Source organism: Chinchilla lanigera, unplaced genomic scaffold (genome assembly GCF_000276665.1).
Source record: "Chinchilla lanigera isolate Chin_1 unplaced genomic scaffold, ChiLan1.0 scaffold00128, whole genome shotgun sequence".
Lineage (NCBI taxonomy): Eukaryota > Metazoa > Chordata > Mammalia > Rodentia > Chinchillidae > Chinchilla > Chinchilla lanigera.
Window position 1 is genome coordinate 1,294,518 of NW_004955529.1, and position 17,811 is coordinate 1,312,328.

General features: G+C 35.6%; 1 protein-coding gene across 1 annotated transcript in view; it reads left to right on the forward strand.

The window, feature by feature from the left end:
* Positions 1–4,858, forward strand: part of LOC102019636 (uncharacterized protein CXorf21-like) — a 16,379-nt gene extending 11,521 nt beyond the window's left edge. Inside the window, exons 2-3 of the mRNA XM_005410075.2 lie at positions 1,363–1,527; positions 2,834–4,858. Coding sequence (XP_005410132.1) covers positions 2,871–3,815 — 945 coding nt within the window. The 5' untranslated portion in view covers positions 1,363–1,527; positions 2,834–2,870 and the 3' untranslated portion in view covers positions 3,816–4,858. The remainder of the gene's footprint in view (positions 1–1,362; positions 1,528–2,833) is intronic.
* The last annotated feature ends 12,953 nt before the right edge of the window (positions 4,859–17,811 follow it).

A 17,811-nucleotide genomic window follows, 5' to 3' on the forward strand; every position in this document is an offset into this window, starting at 1 on the left:
TCATTTCACAATGTCTATCATATCTCCGAGTTTAAATTAACTCTTTCAGGTTTTACACTAGTGAGACAATGCGGTGCTTGCACATGCAGGTCTAATGTATTTCACTTATGAGTATGGTCTCTAGTTGTGACCATTTACCTACAAAGGCCTTGAGTTTATCTTTCTTTTTAGCTGAGTAATATTCCATTATATAAAACTACCACAATTTTCTTATTCAGTCCTCTGTGGATGGACATTTGAGTTGTTTCCACAATTTAGCAATTACAAATTGTGCTGCTATGAACATAGGTGCACATATATCACTGTGATATGATGTTTTTAGATCTTCTGGGAAAATACCCAGAAGAGGAATAGCTGGGTTGAATGGGACCTCTAGTCCTAGTTTTCTGAGGAATCTCCAAACTGATTTCCACAGTGGGGAAACCACACTCTTCACCATAGCATCAGAGAAAAATGAAATACTTCAGAATCAATCTAATGAAGGAAGTAAAAGACCTTTACATTGGGAACTACAGTATTTTGAAAAAAGAGAGGAAAGAGTACATCAGAACATGGAAATATATGCCTTGTTGTTGGGTAGGAAGAATCAGTACAGTGAAAATGTTTATACTTCCAAAATTACTATACCAATTTAATATAGTCCAATCAAAAGAGTGACTGCATACTCACAGAATTAGAGGAAACAATCCTAAAATTCATTTGAGTGAATTATTTAGAAAGATGTATTTGGTACATGGAACACACAGTTCATGATGGAACAGAACCATATGATAGTGACTCTTCTACAAGTTACACTCTATACATATAACCAGGAAATATAGTGTAGTGATTAGGAGCATGAGCTCTGAATCCAATTGCCTGTTTATAATCCTAGTGCTATTATTTAACAGTTTTGTGACCTTCAAAAAGTATATAATAATTCTCTCTGTTAACTGTAAAGTGGGGCTACTAGAGTGTGCTTTAGATTAAATCATAGATATAGAACATTTAAAATGACTGTAGAAATTACTCAATTGATGCTTAACATTATATCATTAAACATGCTCAATTTATCATCTCATGTTATAGATGAATCATAATTTATTTTGGCACTCTCTTATTTGTGGTCTTTTGAGTTATTTCAAATTATTTATTGTGATATACTATAATGATAATCACCCTACTTTTCTTCTTAAAAACAACAATACCTCTCTACCTTCATGCACATGAAAAAATTACTGTTGTTAACATTTTCCCACAGTTACTACCATTTTCAACTTGAATAACTCTTTCAAGATCCTCTTTTGTTATGTGATCATTACCAAACCACACGTATGACAAATCCACATAACACGTCATATGAGTCATATGAGTTTGTTTCAGTCCCAGGGTATGAATGGAAAGGAGAACAATTTTATGTGGTTAAAGCTATCTTCCTGAGGTGTAACCAGAAGCTGAGACACAAATAACTCAGAAGATATATTGCTTCATTTGGACTATTGGAATTTCAGGAGACAAAATCTTTAGGTATCCTGACCCTTGGAAAAGGTGAGTTTAAATTCTTATATATTTTGTATTTATAATGTTTTGTTTTCTGCAAAAATTATTTAAATATAAGTATAAGTAGATTTCTTGATACCATTTATAGTAGAAACTATAGATTAGTGGTGGAAAACCCATGCATGCCCAGTGGGCACACAGAGCCCTTTCTGGTGGCACACAAGCCAAGGTGTCCCAGCCACTAAGCATCAGAAAACACCTGATGCTTTTGCTAAAATCAAAACTCAGTATTTAATTGTAATTTTGGCACTGTATGATAAATAAGTGGGTTTTGGATTGCAGTTTGGGCACTCAGTCTTTTTTTTTTTTTGGTTTTTCTCCGGTACCGGGAACCGAACTCACAACCTTGCGCTTGCCAGGCAGGCGCTTTGCCGCTGAGCTAAATCCCCAGCCCCCTGCACTCAGTCTTTTAAATGTTCACCATCACTGCTATAAGTCTGTAAGAGGAGAAATCTTTTTTGAATCAAGTCTATTTTTTCTTCTTATACCTTTGTAGAATTGTGATATATTATAATGAAAACTGAAAGACTTAAAATTGTAAGAAAGAACCATGCAAAAGATTAAAATATGTGCTTAGGGAAGTAAGATTTGAGTCCAAAGAAGGAAAAGGAAGAAAAAAGAAAGGAGAAATAAAAAGACAGAAAAAGGAAGAAAGAGGAAGAGAGGAAGGAGGGAGTAAAACAGGAAGAATGAAAGGAGAATAAAAGAATGGAAGTAAATTGAGAAATGAACTTGCACACACATTATAGGAAAGTAAATGGCTATATTTACATAAAGCAGAAAGTTTTCATGGATCTAAGAAGTATATAATTTCCACACCTTGTATACATTTTAAGGTGTAGTAATGTTTCCAATTTATGTTTCCAATGGCATTAATTAAAAGCACAATGCAAGTGAATGTCATAAAGAAGACTCCATTTTAAGTAGACTCTTGGGAAATGAGTTAGGCAATTTAGTCATTTCTACACAAATCCTAAAAGACAGCTGAAAATAATAATTCTATGTGTACAAATTTGTAGTTTTTTAACATATCAAGCACCATATATTATACTTTGAATAATAGTCCTATGAAGAAGGTAGTGAAAGTAGTACTGTTATTTAATTGATGAGAAAATTGAGTTCTGGAAATAAATCAGTGCTAAAAAGTTAGGGGCAGAATTGGATCTTTTTATTACTACACCTATTCTCTATCGTTCTAGCAACACTATATTTCTGAAGCACGTTGGTTTAATATGAGTACATTCTTATTTGCATTTTAATGTACTTTATCTTAACAAGTTCTTTCATATTATAGGAATCTACACTTCATTTTAGAAATCCTGTGAAATAAAATGCTTGGAGAAGCTTTTCTAATTGAACTCCTATACAAAGAACAGAAATACACAAAATTTTGTAAACCACTGACATGTAAGAAGACCTCAAATGATGAAAAAGAAACTTGGAAAAATCAGCTCTCATATATAGAAGACAATTTACCTGCTCCTCATAAGACAGACAATAAAAAAAATGTTATGAAAGGAAGTATTGCAGGACAAAGTAATATTACAAATCAAGTAAAATCTGTGGATGAGTTATCCATTGTGAAATGTAAAATTGCACATGTTCCAGGAAATGTGTCTCTTGCATTACCCGTTCCAAAGAGAGAATCAATTGATAAACAATTGGATTTATATCGATCCTGTTCATGTACAAGTATTTGCTGGAATTATCCTGATCTACAGATTGGAGGTGACCATGTAAGGAACATATATGATTCAAGTGGCTTTGTGGAACATGTAAATGATGATGTTTTTAATGGTCCCCCTTTATTTTCAGTGGATATACCACTGGATCATTCCCCTATCATTATTGAGCCTCTAGAGAAAACTTCCATTTCAAAGTTATTGAATGGGGATGAATTTCGCGAAAGAAGTATGTTGTTTTATAAGCAGCCTGTCTCTAATTCTATACTTAATAATTATATGGAAAAAAAGGTCAGTGAACTCTACAAACAATTTTTGGAAGAAAATCTTACAAAGTCTTGCTCCATAACCAATCTTATGGCTTCAGATTTGCTAATGAATAATGTAAATCACACTAGTCTTCAAATATCTCAAGAACAGAACACAGAGGAATATAAAGCTCAGGAAACTGTCCTGAACTCTTTAGCAATACAGAAACTTGCTAACATTTCCCAGGGAAACAGCTCTGAATTCAGCACTCCCCACTTACAAATATCAAATGAGGCAAATAGGAAACTTGTATCATATCTACAATGGGAGTCAACTGTAAGCTGATCGGACTAACCTCAGTGCCTACATTAACAAGTCTTCTTTGGCTTACCATGTCACATTTGATCTTCTTTGACATGTAGTTGTTAACTTTTGTTTTGAAAACTGGTTTCACTCATGGTACATCTGAATTCTAATAGAAGAAAACTGTAATAAATAGGCTTTAATATTACATTTTCTTACTCTTTTGACATTGTAATTATTGCCACATTGAAATTTGTATGTTCTATGTGTGTTTATCTAACTAATTCCCACTGGCACTCCAAATCTATTACCCCATGATAATTTAGCTGAATTTAGTACAAAAGTGGGATGAAGAGTGCACAATTTGTTTAGTTACAAAAAAGGCAACTAGAAGCTGTATGACCAAGGGGAATTTATTTCTCCACAAAAATGATTGCAGACCTATGAGTAATGTTTAAATGTTATTCATTTTATTTCTGACATATAGGAGTTTTCATAATGACAATAAAAATAGTCTAGGGGAAATCATGTGCTCATGTGTCATATTCATATATGTATATATAATTTCCATATGTATTAGACTGTGGTTTGGGGACCTACACAACAGAAAACACTTTAAGTAAAAATAGGATTTAAATGATATTTGAAAGAAAATTGAAAGAAACCTTAAGAAAAATGGTAAATTTTCTGGTGCTAACATTTTATGTTTTGAACTTTTCTGGGACAGTCATCCACTTTTTTACATCATTATTATTACTGGCTGTCTTTAGAGATGGGAAAACAAAAAGCACGTGGACTGATAAAACTGTATAGAGAACAATTATGTAGTAATAAAGAGACTCCTTGGCAACTTGATACACTATTCCCATTATCCATAGTCATGATCCTGGTTTACAACAAAATTCAGTAGGATGTTATGGAAATGTTGTGATTTAAAAGAAATAAATTTGCAAAATATATCTTATGGAATGCTTTGATTATTGAAGTTTGGAAACAACGTACCACACTTATAGCTCACACTTCTAGAAATAGTAAAATGATTGTCATATATACTTGCTTGTCAAATAAAATTAAAAACTTTCCAATTGTGGAATTTGTGTGATTGCATTATAAAGATTTGTGTATTAACAATCATATATTCTCCTTCAGTTATCTTTTGTCTTTTAAAAATTTTATATACTCTCACCGCAGCACTGTAATAGTATTTTCTTTTTGACCTCGTGTTCCTTAATTTATTTTTGCTCCCTTCAAAATTTTATGATCTAAAAATAAGTATCCCCAATTTATCTTTGTTTTCCTCCTCATGATTCCTTTTTTTCAGCCTCTTCCATTGTCACCTCAATTGATTTCCATCAATTTGACTTTGATTCTGGAGAGACAATGAGTAAAGTTCTTGCAAAACCTGATTTAGTGTCATGTAGATACTGAAAAAACAGTTATATATATATATATAACTATATATATAGTGTTTATATATATAGTGTTATATATATATAACTATATATATAAAACATATATATATAGTGTTTATATATATAGTTATATATATAGTGTTTATATAGTTACATATATAGTGTTTTTGCTAAATCTGTACATTTTAGATATGAGCTACTATATATGTATATAGTGTATATATATAGTGTTATATATATAGTGTTATATATGTAGTGTTTTTGCTAAATCTGTACATTTTAGATATGAGCTACTAAAGTGATGATACAGTGATAGTAAACTTTATACTTTCCAAAGTAAATTAAATGTTGGCTAACATTTCTGATTTACATAATTTTTCTAAGTACAGTAATATGAATTCATACTTTTATGAAGCAGATCCATTTATTGTTTTGAGGCTACCTAATACTGTGTACAGTCACAGTATTTAACCACTATTAAATGTATTTCATTGTACTCAGATTTAACATTTGCTTATGCATATTTCCCCCTCCTAAAATGCTCATTATGCAAATACACTCATTTATAATTAAAATTCCCTACAATTGAATGCAATAGTCAAACGAGGAAAGATAAGGAATTTGTTATTATGTTTTATCCTGACCTCATACGTGCTAACTTCAATGTTTGAATGAATTATGCATATGCTATGATTTAACATAATTTTGATGCACATAGTCATTCTTCATTCTATTTTTCACTATGGGTTGACAGTTCTGAACCCTTTCAAGATATTTTTTGAAATGTAGTAATGTTTCTGTCTGTTTCAGTGTTATAGGAGTAATAGTATTAGTTTTGTGATTCTAGAAAAAATGGTGAATGTTATTGACTCAACAGTTGGTAATGATCATCTTGTTTCCACAATGGATAAGTGTAGGAGTTTAAGAATGATGCCTAATAGAGTGCTGCTACCTGCCCATAGAAATCAGTTTACTTGATATTCTGTCTTTGGATCTCAGGTAACAATTATAGGTCACAGAAAGGGCTTGTCTCAATCTTGGGTAATGCTTGTCAGGATAATCCTTGAAACATCAAAACTCACTCAAGATATAGTGGCTACCCTGGATTCCTGGAACTTTCAGGCTTGATCTGTCTGATGGGTTAATTTCCAAAAGAAGCTACTCTTCCTCAAGCTTTTAACACAAGAGTTAACAGTGCCATGGTATTTTCAAAGTCATAAGCAGACTTTCAAGATATTATTAAAACTGATATTTGTCTGAAAGGTATAATAGATATTGTGAGTGGGAAAGAAACTGCTCAAAAGGAAAGAACAACTGGGATGAGGGAAAAGAGAAAAAGAAAGAAGGAAAAAAAATATATACACAAGATAGCTAAGAGAGTTGTACTATGGACTTTTACTGCTTTATTGAAAGGAACAGTTAATGTTTAATTGTTTGATCAATCTTACATGCCTACACTTGTTTAACTGAGTAACAAATTTGAAGATAACAATATTTAATACAACAACCATTGTTAATTTCCTATCACCTTATCTGAAATTCTGTATTGCTTCTATTGTTTTCATTGTTGTTTTATGACTGCTTATTTGTTAATGTGTTTTTGTTCTTTTATTTTTAAAATAAAATATAAACCTTGTATTTGAAAATTAGAAATAAAGTAGATAGATCCTAAGTTGTAAAGAATGTAAAACTAAGTATACTGAAATATATGCATATAACCAACTGCAAAGAATTTATTTTTCATGGTGTAAATTCAGCTAACACAGTATTACTACTTAATTGCTTAGCTCCAAGGTGAAGAGATGTTTTAAAGAGCATTATCATGTGCAAAACATGGGAAAATTGTGCAGTTAAGTGTAGTTTTCATTTCATGTAGGAAAAATTCAGCAAGTTAAAGTGATTTAGTCTATTCAGGACTAGTCATTTGCATGGAAAGTTAGTCAATTGGTCATGTATGTGTGAAAATCCATGAAAGATGGAGTAGTTATTTGAAACAACAACAAAAAAGATATGTTGGCCAAAATGGTTTTCCTAATATTAAAAATACAAAAAATTCTCCTTTCAAAACTGGACAATTTAGTGTCAGGGATATAGCTCAGTGGTTCAAGTGCCTACCTGGCAAGTGCAAGGTCATGAGTTCTACTCCTGGTACAAAGAAAAACTGGACAATTTGGAACTTTTATACACAATCATATTTCTGAATGCACAAGGCCTAGCAGAAATTTGTAATTTTTTTGTAGTGGCAGGGACCATACCCAGGGCCCTGCACATGTTTTATCATAGAACTACATATCCAGCCCCAAATAGACTTACTATTATGTTTTGGTTTTAGTAGATGTTGCAGTGTAAATACATTGCATCATTTGTTAAATTTTATGAACTAGCCTCTAAAATGATCAAATTATTATTATGAACAGCTCTTTTAATTGTTCTGCTATTTCTATTTAGAGCTGAGAAATTTGTAGTTTACAGAAGTGGAATATAGTTCTGTTTTTGACTTCCTCAAATGACTGGAGATTCTATATCATCAGAAATACAAAACTGTCAAAAATCTCAATTTCTTTTAAGTGATTGAAGTTCACAGATAGCCTACTTCCTGAAATTTATATTCCTCTACTATTTTAAACTGGACCTATTTCTGCCAAATAAAATTTAAGTAGAATTTTAAGTTTAGGAAACAGTTCAGAATCCTTTTTCTCTAGGAATTCAATTCTTTTTTAAAAAAATCTATATCATTGTAGAACACACTTGTAGTAGTCTTCTACTTATGAGAAACTTAAGAATTGTTATTTGTGTCCTAATATTATGGGACAAGTTTGAGTTCGAAACATGTCTTCAAGACAATAATAAGACCTAAAAGTTTTCTTCCAAGAGACATATTTTCAGCATATTCCAGGTACTAAAAAATAACCTGTCTGAATCTCCATTTATAATGGAAATATTTACTGATCACTGTAGTATGTACTAGACATAAATTAATGCAATTCTTATTTTTCACTGAGCTTATAGTCTAGCTGATATACAATCAGAGAGCAGTAGTAAATCATCATAGTTCAATTTTAGAGCCATGAAAGGTGTAAGCATGCAGATGATAGTTTCACCTGCTTGGTCTATTCGTAATCTAGTCTGAATTTTGTTTCTAGAACTGTTATTTTTATATCCATCAGTGTGGCTATAGTAGTTTGTCTCAGTTACTTTTTTGGTTGCTGAGACAAAATACCCAATGCCCGAAATTAAGGAAGGAAAGGTTTATTTAGCCTAAAGTTTGTGGAGGATTTAGTCTATAATCAGCTGGCTCCAAGGCAGGATGGCAGGGCAGAGCAGCAGCACTTCAAAGCAGCACAAGACAGCAAAAGCTGCAAGAACAAAAAGGTGGGGAGGAGCAAGCCTCTCTTCCTCCCTTAAATTGCATACTGGCCATCTGCCCATACCCACACCATCTCTTGTGCCCTTCTCTTCCAAAAGGTAAGGATATTTACAATGTAAGCACCCTGGCCTCCTGATGAATCACTTAATTGAGCTTTTAGACTCCTCAAGTTGACACAATGTATCAACCATAACAATCCACCCCTTGTCAACTTGGCAAGCAGAGACATTTCTTTAAACCAGTTTTCAGATAGAAAGACATTATTCTTATCATTTTACAACATGAATAACACAACTTTAAAAATCCTTAAGAACCAGTTAAGTCTATCAACATTATATTACATTAGGACCATAACATCTTACCCATGCCTCCTCCAAAGACTCATGTACGTCCCTTAATGCAAAGGGCATTTAATCCAGCTGCAACAGTTGTCAAAGTTCTAACAATTTCACCACTGCTGAAAAGTCTAAGTTTTGAGTCTTTTCTGAGATTTAAAGCAAACTCTTAGTTGCAAGCCTTTGTAAAAATGGAAAGTTAGGCAATATTAACATTCAATAGCACAAAATAAATATGTTTATTCCCCAAGTACAAAGGAATGGTAGCAAAGCAAGTCCAAAACCTAGCAGGGCAAACATTAAGTCCTGCAGTTTTACATTTAAAATCCGAGGCAATCTGTGGCAAAGTGTGAGCTCCATGAGGCTCCACCTCTATGGCACTTTTGATGGCTAGAGCACCCATGGCTTTTCTCTTGGGCCTGCTTTGCTCTCTCTTTGCAGCTTTTCTTAGACAATCCACGCTTTTGTTTTTTTTATAAACTTTTGGGGTCCTCACTGCACCCTTTGCTTTACACTCACCGCTTTACATATTGCCCTCTCAGAGGCACACTGCTTGGCCTCCCAGGCCTTTTGAAATCTAGGTGAAAACCTTTTTAAACTCAGAACACTTGCATTATGCATGCACCTAAAACCAGTGCCACATGGATAATGCCAAGGTCATCTGCCAGCTGAAGCAGTAGCCAGACTTTTTTCTTTCCTGGCTGTAGGTTTTGAGTGCCTGAATTGCTGAGTACTCTGAACCTGATTCTGAGGAATAAATTTTTTATGCTGCCACCACTCTGGAACATGATGCCCTGTGGCTTTCTTCTCAAAGCAAAATCTTTCACTTTTGCTCATTTGAAGCTGCAAAAGGTGGAGACTTTCTGTTCCTAGTGATGCCCTCAGGCCATCTTTTTATTTTCCTGTCCCTTTTTTGCTATGAAGATTTCCTCAGCTCTATCTTTGTAGTCCACAGCTTGACTGGAGTTTTTATTTTTTGACCAAACTCACAACGCTTTAAATCATCTTCCTGGGCTCTCTGTTTTTGATTCTCAACATAAATCTGGCTAAAAGCCCCCATCAATAGCCATGCCACTGCCTCAACATTTAACTGCCTTGAAATTTTCTCTGCCAGATTAATTAGTCCACCACCCTTAATCTCAGTCTTAGGCAAAGTCTCTGGACACAAGCAAAATGCAGACAAACATTTTGCCAAGCCTTAATATATATCGTCTGGACTCCAACAACCAATGCAGTCCTTCTTCACAGAAGAAACCTCCCAAACCTGATATTCACTGGTAGGACTTTTATTAGACTTTTGGTCTTCTGAGCTCTGATGAGAATGTCCCACACAGAACAGTCGAAGGCATTCCAATGCTTCTGTTTCAGGTGAAGTCTCTGAACCTTTTCAAACAGTTTCCACAAAACCATTTCCAACGGCTTTTGAACCACACGGTCAGGTACAGTCACAGCAATGACCCTACTCCTGATATCAGATTCTGTCTTAGTTTTCTCTGCTGTTGTTGTTGCTGAAACAAAACACCCAATGCCTAAAATTAAGGAAGAAAAGCTTTATTTAGCTTATAGATTTTGGAGGTTTTAATCTATAATCAGCTGGCTCCAAGACAGGGTAGCAGGGCACAGAGGCAATACTTCAAGGTGGCACAAGATAGCAAAAGCAGCAGAAACAAAAAAGGAGGAAAAGTAAGCCTCATTTCCTCCTTTATATTATATGTGGGCTATCTGCCCACACCCATACCATCTCTGGTGCTCTCCTCTTCCACAAGGTAAAGATGCTTACAATGTAAAAACCTTGGCCTTAGTTAATTTTTGGACTCCTCAAGTTGACACAGTGTATCAACCATAACACAGTTATTAAGCATTTTGAAATATTTTTCTGCCAACCAGTATGAACTTATTGTTCACAGCTCTCCAAATCATCTCACCATGATCATCCTGGCCATTCTGTCCCCTCCTTCTGGATACTTGTATCTCCTTACAATCCTGGATACTTGTATCTCCTTACAATCTAACAACTAAATAGATAAGAGCCCTCAAGAACCCAGCTCATGAATTACCTATGGCAGTTCCTGTTAAGTTTTTAAATACTGATTCCCATTTCTGCTTGTATCTACTTTAGCACTGGAGTTCATGTTTCAAAACTTGCTCAGTAAGACTATTACTCCTAGACCAGGAGCTTAACTTTTCTTACACTTTCTGAGCAAACTGTACTTAAGACCTATTATTGAACTTCAAACTTTTGAATGAACTCTCTGCTATTTGAGTCACCTTCTTGAATTCACTTTTTCATTTTTTTGGCTCTTCATTGCTGTGTGGTTCTTTAATTTTGATATACTATGCAGATGCAGGATGTCTTATGGAAATATTTCTTGACATGTGTTGACCAAGCCGAGTGAACAAGGCACTAAACGATGTCACATGATCACAATTTGGGGATGTTGATTAGCCCAAACATTCTACTTTATGTTATTCTTATTTTATGTGTAATCACAGGCTTAAAAACTATTCTGTTTTTTAACCATGAAAAATTAAGTTTTAAACCTTGTGATAGTAAACTGACTGTGTCAACTTCAGTAAGAAATGTCCAACTAAATTAGATTAGCATAACTCTGGATATAGCTGAAAGGATTTACTGAAGACAGAAGACCTACCCTGGGTATGAATAATAACAACCAGTAGGTTTGCAGCCTGAATAGAATAAAAAGGACATGAGGAAGAAAGGCTCACTTCTATTTCTTCAGAGGAGCTCCAGTCATCACCTTCAACTTGGAAGTCATTTCCTGGCTTCCAGTGCACACTATTCAGTCTTCAGCACAGACCTCCAGTCTTCCATTGCAGACCATTTGGCCTTCTGATACAGACTCACATGGGACATTACAGTGAACTCCAGACCTTTGAGTGGATCCTTTGGATCTCCAGCACACAGATAGCTCTTTTACACTCTTCCACACGACTGTTGGTGACCATTGTAAGCCAATCTTATACATTTTTACACATTTGTATATATTGCACTAAATCTGTTTCCCAAGTAAGCAATGGCTGATGCAAATTCTGATACCAGGTGTGGAGCTAAAGAAAAAGAGGTTCAAACACAAAATTTTTAATGGCTTGAGTTATTCTTGGAGTTGGTTCTCTAATTTGATGAAACTTAAAGATGTCATAGTCTCTCCAGATACCGTGTGGAGTAGTGAAAGTCCTTGGGGTGAAGTATTTAAAATAACATGCATTATAGACCAATTAGATTACCCTAATTCACTACTTGTGAGACATAAGGAATTTAGTAACTCCATATATGATATTTCTGACTGGTTTTGGCAAAGTGGGAAATATAATGATGCTGTCTGGTTGCTTTATCATCTCTGGATAAACTAGTGAAGGAAAACAATGAGTGAAAAACATCCATAGGAAATCCAAAGTTTTCTTAATTTTTTTTTATTTTTAAAAAATAAAAGAAGGAAAACATATTAACAGACATCCATTTACAAAATAGCGTAAGAACAATACAAACAAAACAGAGTTACAGGCAAAGTTGCAGGAAATTAACCATGATTGTTGTATTACTTATTGCTATCTTCAAAGTCATTTCTCTGGAAAACAAATAGAGACATACAAGATTGCTCAAACAAGTAATCATTAACTGTTCCTTTCTGTAGAGAAATATAAGACAGTAGTACAACTATGTTAGCTATCCTGTATATACATACTTACATAATTTCCCCATCTTTCTCTTCTCATTTCCCATACCCCAGTTGCCCTTTACTTTTGAGCATTTTCCTTTCATTTCACAATGTCTATCATACCTACTAGTTTTTATTCGCTCTTTCATGTCTTACACTAGTGAGACAATATGATGATTACACATACAGTTCTGATTTACTTCACTTATGAGTATGGTCTCTAATTGTGACCATTTACCTCTAAAAGCCTCACGTTTACCTTTCTTTATAGCTGAGTAATATTCCATTATATAAAAGTACCACAATTTTTTTATCCAGTCCTCGGTGGATGGACATTTGGGTGCTGCTGTGAACATAGGTGCACATATATCACTGTGATATGATGTTTTCAGGTCTTCTGGGAAAATACCCAGAAGGGGAATAGCTGGGTTGAATGGGACCTCTAGACCTAGTTTTCTGAGGAATCTCCAAACTGATTTCCACAGTGGTTTCACCAGTCTGCATTCCCACCAGCAGCGGAGAAGGGTTCCTATTTCTCCACAGCCTCACCAGCATTTGTTATTGGTTGATTTCTTAATGCTAGCCATTCTTACTGGGATGAGATGAAATGTCAATGTTATTTTAATTTGCATTTCCTGAGGAAATCCAAAGTTTTCTATGAGGATAAATTAGTGAAAGCAAATAAAGAGCTCAAAGATTCAAATTTCCAGCTACAGGTACACATAAAGAATTTAAAAGTTTCTACGTGTGATTTGAAAGATAATTCCCTCTCCTTTAGCTGCAGGCCAGCACTGCAGAAACCCAAACACAGGCCCACCTAATTTGATTGGCTGAAATACAGTGTAAGTTTAATTCTTACCTTTGAAGGATATCTCAAGTAAAATTGAGTGCACTGATTAGAAAAGAATGGGATCTCATAAACTGGGATGTTTGGGAGGCTCTTGATGAAGCTGGGGATGTTGAGCTCCCAGGCACGAATGAATGAGATTATTTTACCGGAGGAAGAGATCCTCCCACAGTGATGGAGGCAACCCTACCCCCACTTCCTGTGGTGCTGGCCTTTCCTAGTATACCTGAGGAAACTAATCCTGTGTTGAACAAGCATGATAGAGAGTGGAACTGGGAAGCAGTGGACAGCTGAGAGAAAGGAGGTTCAGAGCAAAGGGGCTTAAATTTTTCAAGGTAAAAAACAGCGGGGCTAAAAGAGGTGGCTCCAGGAGCTGAAAGCAGCTGCCTGCGGCAATAGCCATAGGGTGTCTTAAAGGCACAGAGAGTTAGAAGCTCAAAAAGGGAACAAGTGCACCTGATCTGAAGCTGCCAGCATGGTGGGCACTGGGGAGCTGCCTGGAACACTGGAGCTGGAGCTGGACTCAGTCTCAATGGGTGGCCACAGTGGGAAAGGCTTGAGATAGGAAGTACCTTTTTTAAAAAAAAAAAAAAAAAAAGAGTACCTTTTTAAAAGGTATCTCCTATCACCATCCCAGTCTTTGCACCAGATGTAATAATGGTGCGTGAGGAACCACCCAGAGACTGAAGCTATGAGGAAGATCAGATTTTATTCCTCTACGTACCGGCAAGCTGACACTGAAATGAAAATCAGCAAATGTCTAAAGGGTTAACTGAGTACATATAGGTTTTAAAGTTGGGGGTTCAATTTCAAAGTATCTCAAAAAATCTGGATAAAATACTTGAGTTTAAGGCTGTAAGGGTAATCAGTGCAGACTGGTACACAGAGCTGGTGTCAGGGGAGTGCAGGGGGACATTAGCCTAACATTAAATTTTGTATTGCCTGGCTTCTTGTTTACCAAGGGCAAGCCCAGAGCCAGTAAGAGTCCATTGTTTGTGTTGAGCAGTTCAGTGTTTCTGTTAGGTCACTCTCAGGCCAATCCTGACACATAGAAGGGGAACCAGCTTCCCGTTCATTCAAGAGGTTTTGGATCTGTAAGCTGGCTCAAATCCACGAAGTGATTGAGAGCCATGATTCCCTGTTACTATGATTTGAAATAGGTTTCTATTCATTTGCACTTAAATCTAGTGATGAGGGGAGTATCAGCATCCCTGAGGTGCCCTGTCATTACTCTTTCCTACATGCCAAAATTTATAATGGGCACCTCAGTTACTCAATTGGGAAATGTAAGGGCAATGGGTTTAATTAGATCCTGGAGTTGTAGAGGTCCAGCGGCAGCACTTAATCACAAAGGCAAGGCACGTGTACCAACCACAATGGAAAGAAGAGGCACAACAATGACCAAATAGTTTGAGATGTGTAGACTTATGCTGTTGGCTGATGAGCCACAGGGTTCCCAAAAGTGATCTAAATAAAACTTTCCTACTTTAACTTTGAGTGTCAGGTATTCTGCCTCTGCAACGAGAAAAGTAGCTAAGATAATGGGAAACAGCTGGTAGGTGTTGCATCGGTGAAGTCATAATCTGTGAAAAAGCCAGGAAGTTTCAGTGTTTTACTGCAATAAAACCCCTCTATGAATGCAGCAAGTGATGAATTTAAAGCCAGTGGAGAGTGGCTCGTTAATTCCACCAGACAAGTGGCTTCCAGTTCTAAAAAGTCAAGTGTAGAAGCCTACAAGACAGAATTCACAGAATTCATGAAGGCAGAAGGATACATTGCTCAACAAGTGTTCAATTGTGATGACATAGGGCTCTTCTGGAAGAAGATATCAAACAGAACTTATATCATGTGGGGGGAAAAGGTACTGCTGGGCCAGAAATTCATACAGGACAGAATGACCACTTTGCTGTGTGTGAATGCATGTGCTGATCTGAAGTAATGGTACACCACTACTGGTGTGCCATTCCCAGACCCCTCATTCAAGTTCCAAAATGTGAACAAGGCCAGACTACTGGTCATGTGAAGAGGCATTGTGAAAGCTTGGGTCACAAGGCAATTGCTCATGGAATGGCTGCACAAGGTGTTCACAGCCACCATTACGAAATATCTTTCTGACAACCAACTGTATGAAAGGTGAGTTCTTCTGATGGACTATGCTTGGCACAGCCTCCAGCCTTTCTGGATGATTTAGACAGAGTATGACTTCATAAAAGTCAAGTTTCTCCCCTTCAAAACAAGAACTCTTCTGCAGTCCGTGGACCAGCAAGTGATCTGCAACTTGAAGAAACTGTAAGCAAGGGTTCTTTTCACCAGGTGTTTCACTGTTTCCAAAGAGACATCCTTGATACTCAAAGAGTTCTGGAAGAATTACTTCAATGGCCTCCATTGCTTTGACCTCATTGACTAAAGCCTGGAAAGTTGTCAGCTACAGGGCATCTCAACCTGGAGGAAACTGTGTCCAGAATGTGTCACTAAACATGACTTTGAAGTGTCTGTTGTACAAGTAGTAGAGAAGTGACAACTTTCCAGGCTTTGTTGATGAGGTTGATGCAGTGGAGAACATTGAATTAATTCTTCTAGAACTCTTTATTTCTTATTATTGAAGTGAAAAAAAAACCCTGTCATCCAGAATGGATTAATCTCCTTTACATTGAACCTTATGGGGAAATGTGCTTCAGTTTATGATCAGTTTGGTTCATGACCAGAATCATGGAATGAATTAAGTTCTGAGGTACCACTGAGGTACCTGAACTGAGGTACCTGAACTGAGGTACCACTGCACAACAATTAACATTTATGGATCTGCAGATACTTACTTATATCTTACTGCAGTTGAAGACTGATCTATTGTGAATGGATGGAGAATTACTCTATTGAGAAGATATCTACTGTATACCAACTTTTAGTTTGTCTCAGAGTTTATACTATAACAATAGGTCTTCTTCCTACAGGTAAATGTGGTGTAATATTAGTTGTTTGTATTTGTCATTATCCAGTTTGTATTTGACACTATTGTCGCTGGTTTTACTACTTTGCAAAGGTGACATAGTTGCTGTTATCAATTGGTTTCCTATGTGTATCAATGGCAAGATTGCCTGGAGGTCATAAACAATATGGCAGGCCATTCCCAAACAAGTGGATATTGGAGCAAATACCCTGAAACCTACACTCCCTAATAAACAGAGATGGTTATATCCTGGTACAAACCTTAAGACTAATAGCTAGCTACATGTGATGGACATTTCTGAAAAGTAGACATTATCTAGTGATGTCTGTATCCTCACAATAAAGACACTCACAATAAGCAAACTGCAAGCCTCAGAACAGAAAAAACAACAACAAATGAAAAAGAAAACATGGAAGAAAACTGATGCCAAAAGCTTCCTACTCTTTCAAAGCAAATTCAGGGGGCATCAGAGGAGAATAAATAAAAAGCCACAGAGCCAAAATATCTGAAATGGTAGCAGTGGAGGTAACAGAACACATCAATAAGAATTTTGGTGAATTAAATGTAGACATAAAGTGATAGTGATTGTAATATAGCAAATGATTAGCAAGTCTAGAGAAGATATTAATAAAAAACTAGAGGAGCTAAAGAAAAAGATCCAAACCATGATCCAAACCATAGAGTCCATAAAATAATTTCAAGCAGAAATCCAGGAGATTAAAACTGTTGAAAGTATAGGCAGCAGAACTGACCAGTGTGAGAACCAACTATCAGACCTCGAAGACAAGGTTGTGGTTGGCAATCACCTAATGAAAGATTCCTCAAAAATAACAAGAAAGAATGAAGGATGCATCCAGGAGCTGCTAGAAGTTGCAAAGAAGAATAGCAAAGATTAATTTGAATTAATGAAAAATCAGAAGATATCACAAATGGTGTAAAATATGTTTACAAAATAATAGCAAAAAGAAAAAACCCTTTCCAAACATGGGAATAGAATTTCACATTCCAATAAATGAGGCATATAGTATCCAAAATAGCTATGATCAGAAAATAACTACACTAAAATATCAAAGTTAAATTTCCAGAAATTCAACAGAACACAAATTTAAAAGCTGTTAGAGAGAAGAAAAAAATACTTTATACACAAAAATCTGTTAGAATTTCAACAGAGTTCTCAACACAAACCTTAATGTCAAATAGAGCTTGGAGAGGTGTTTCAGTCTCTAACAGAAAAAGCATCCAATGCAGATTAACATATCTTATAAAGTTATTTTTCAAGTTTGATGGAGAAATAAGACACTTTCATGATAAAAAACACATAAAGAAATTCATGACCACTAAACCAGCATTGCAAAAAGTTCTCAAGGATATTCTAGAAAGAGACAATGAAGAAAACAATGCCAAAAAAAAAAATAGAATGAATCCACCTGGCACAGTGAGCAATTCAATAGAG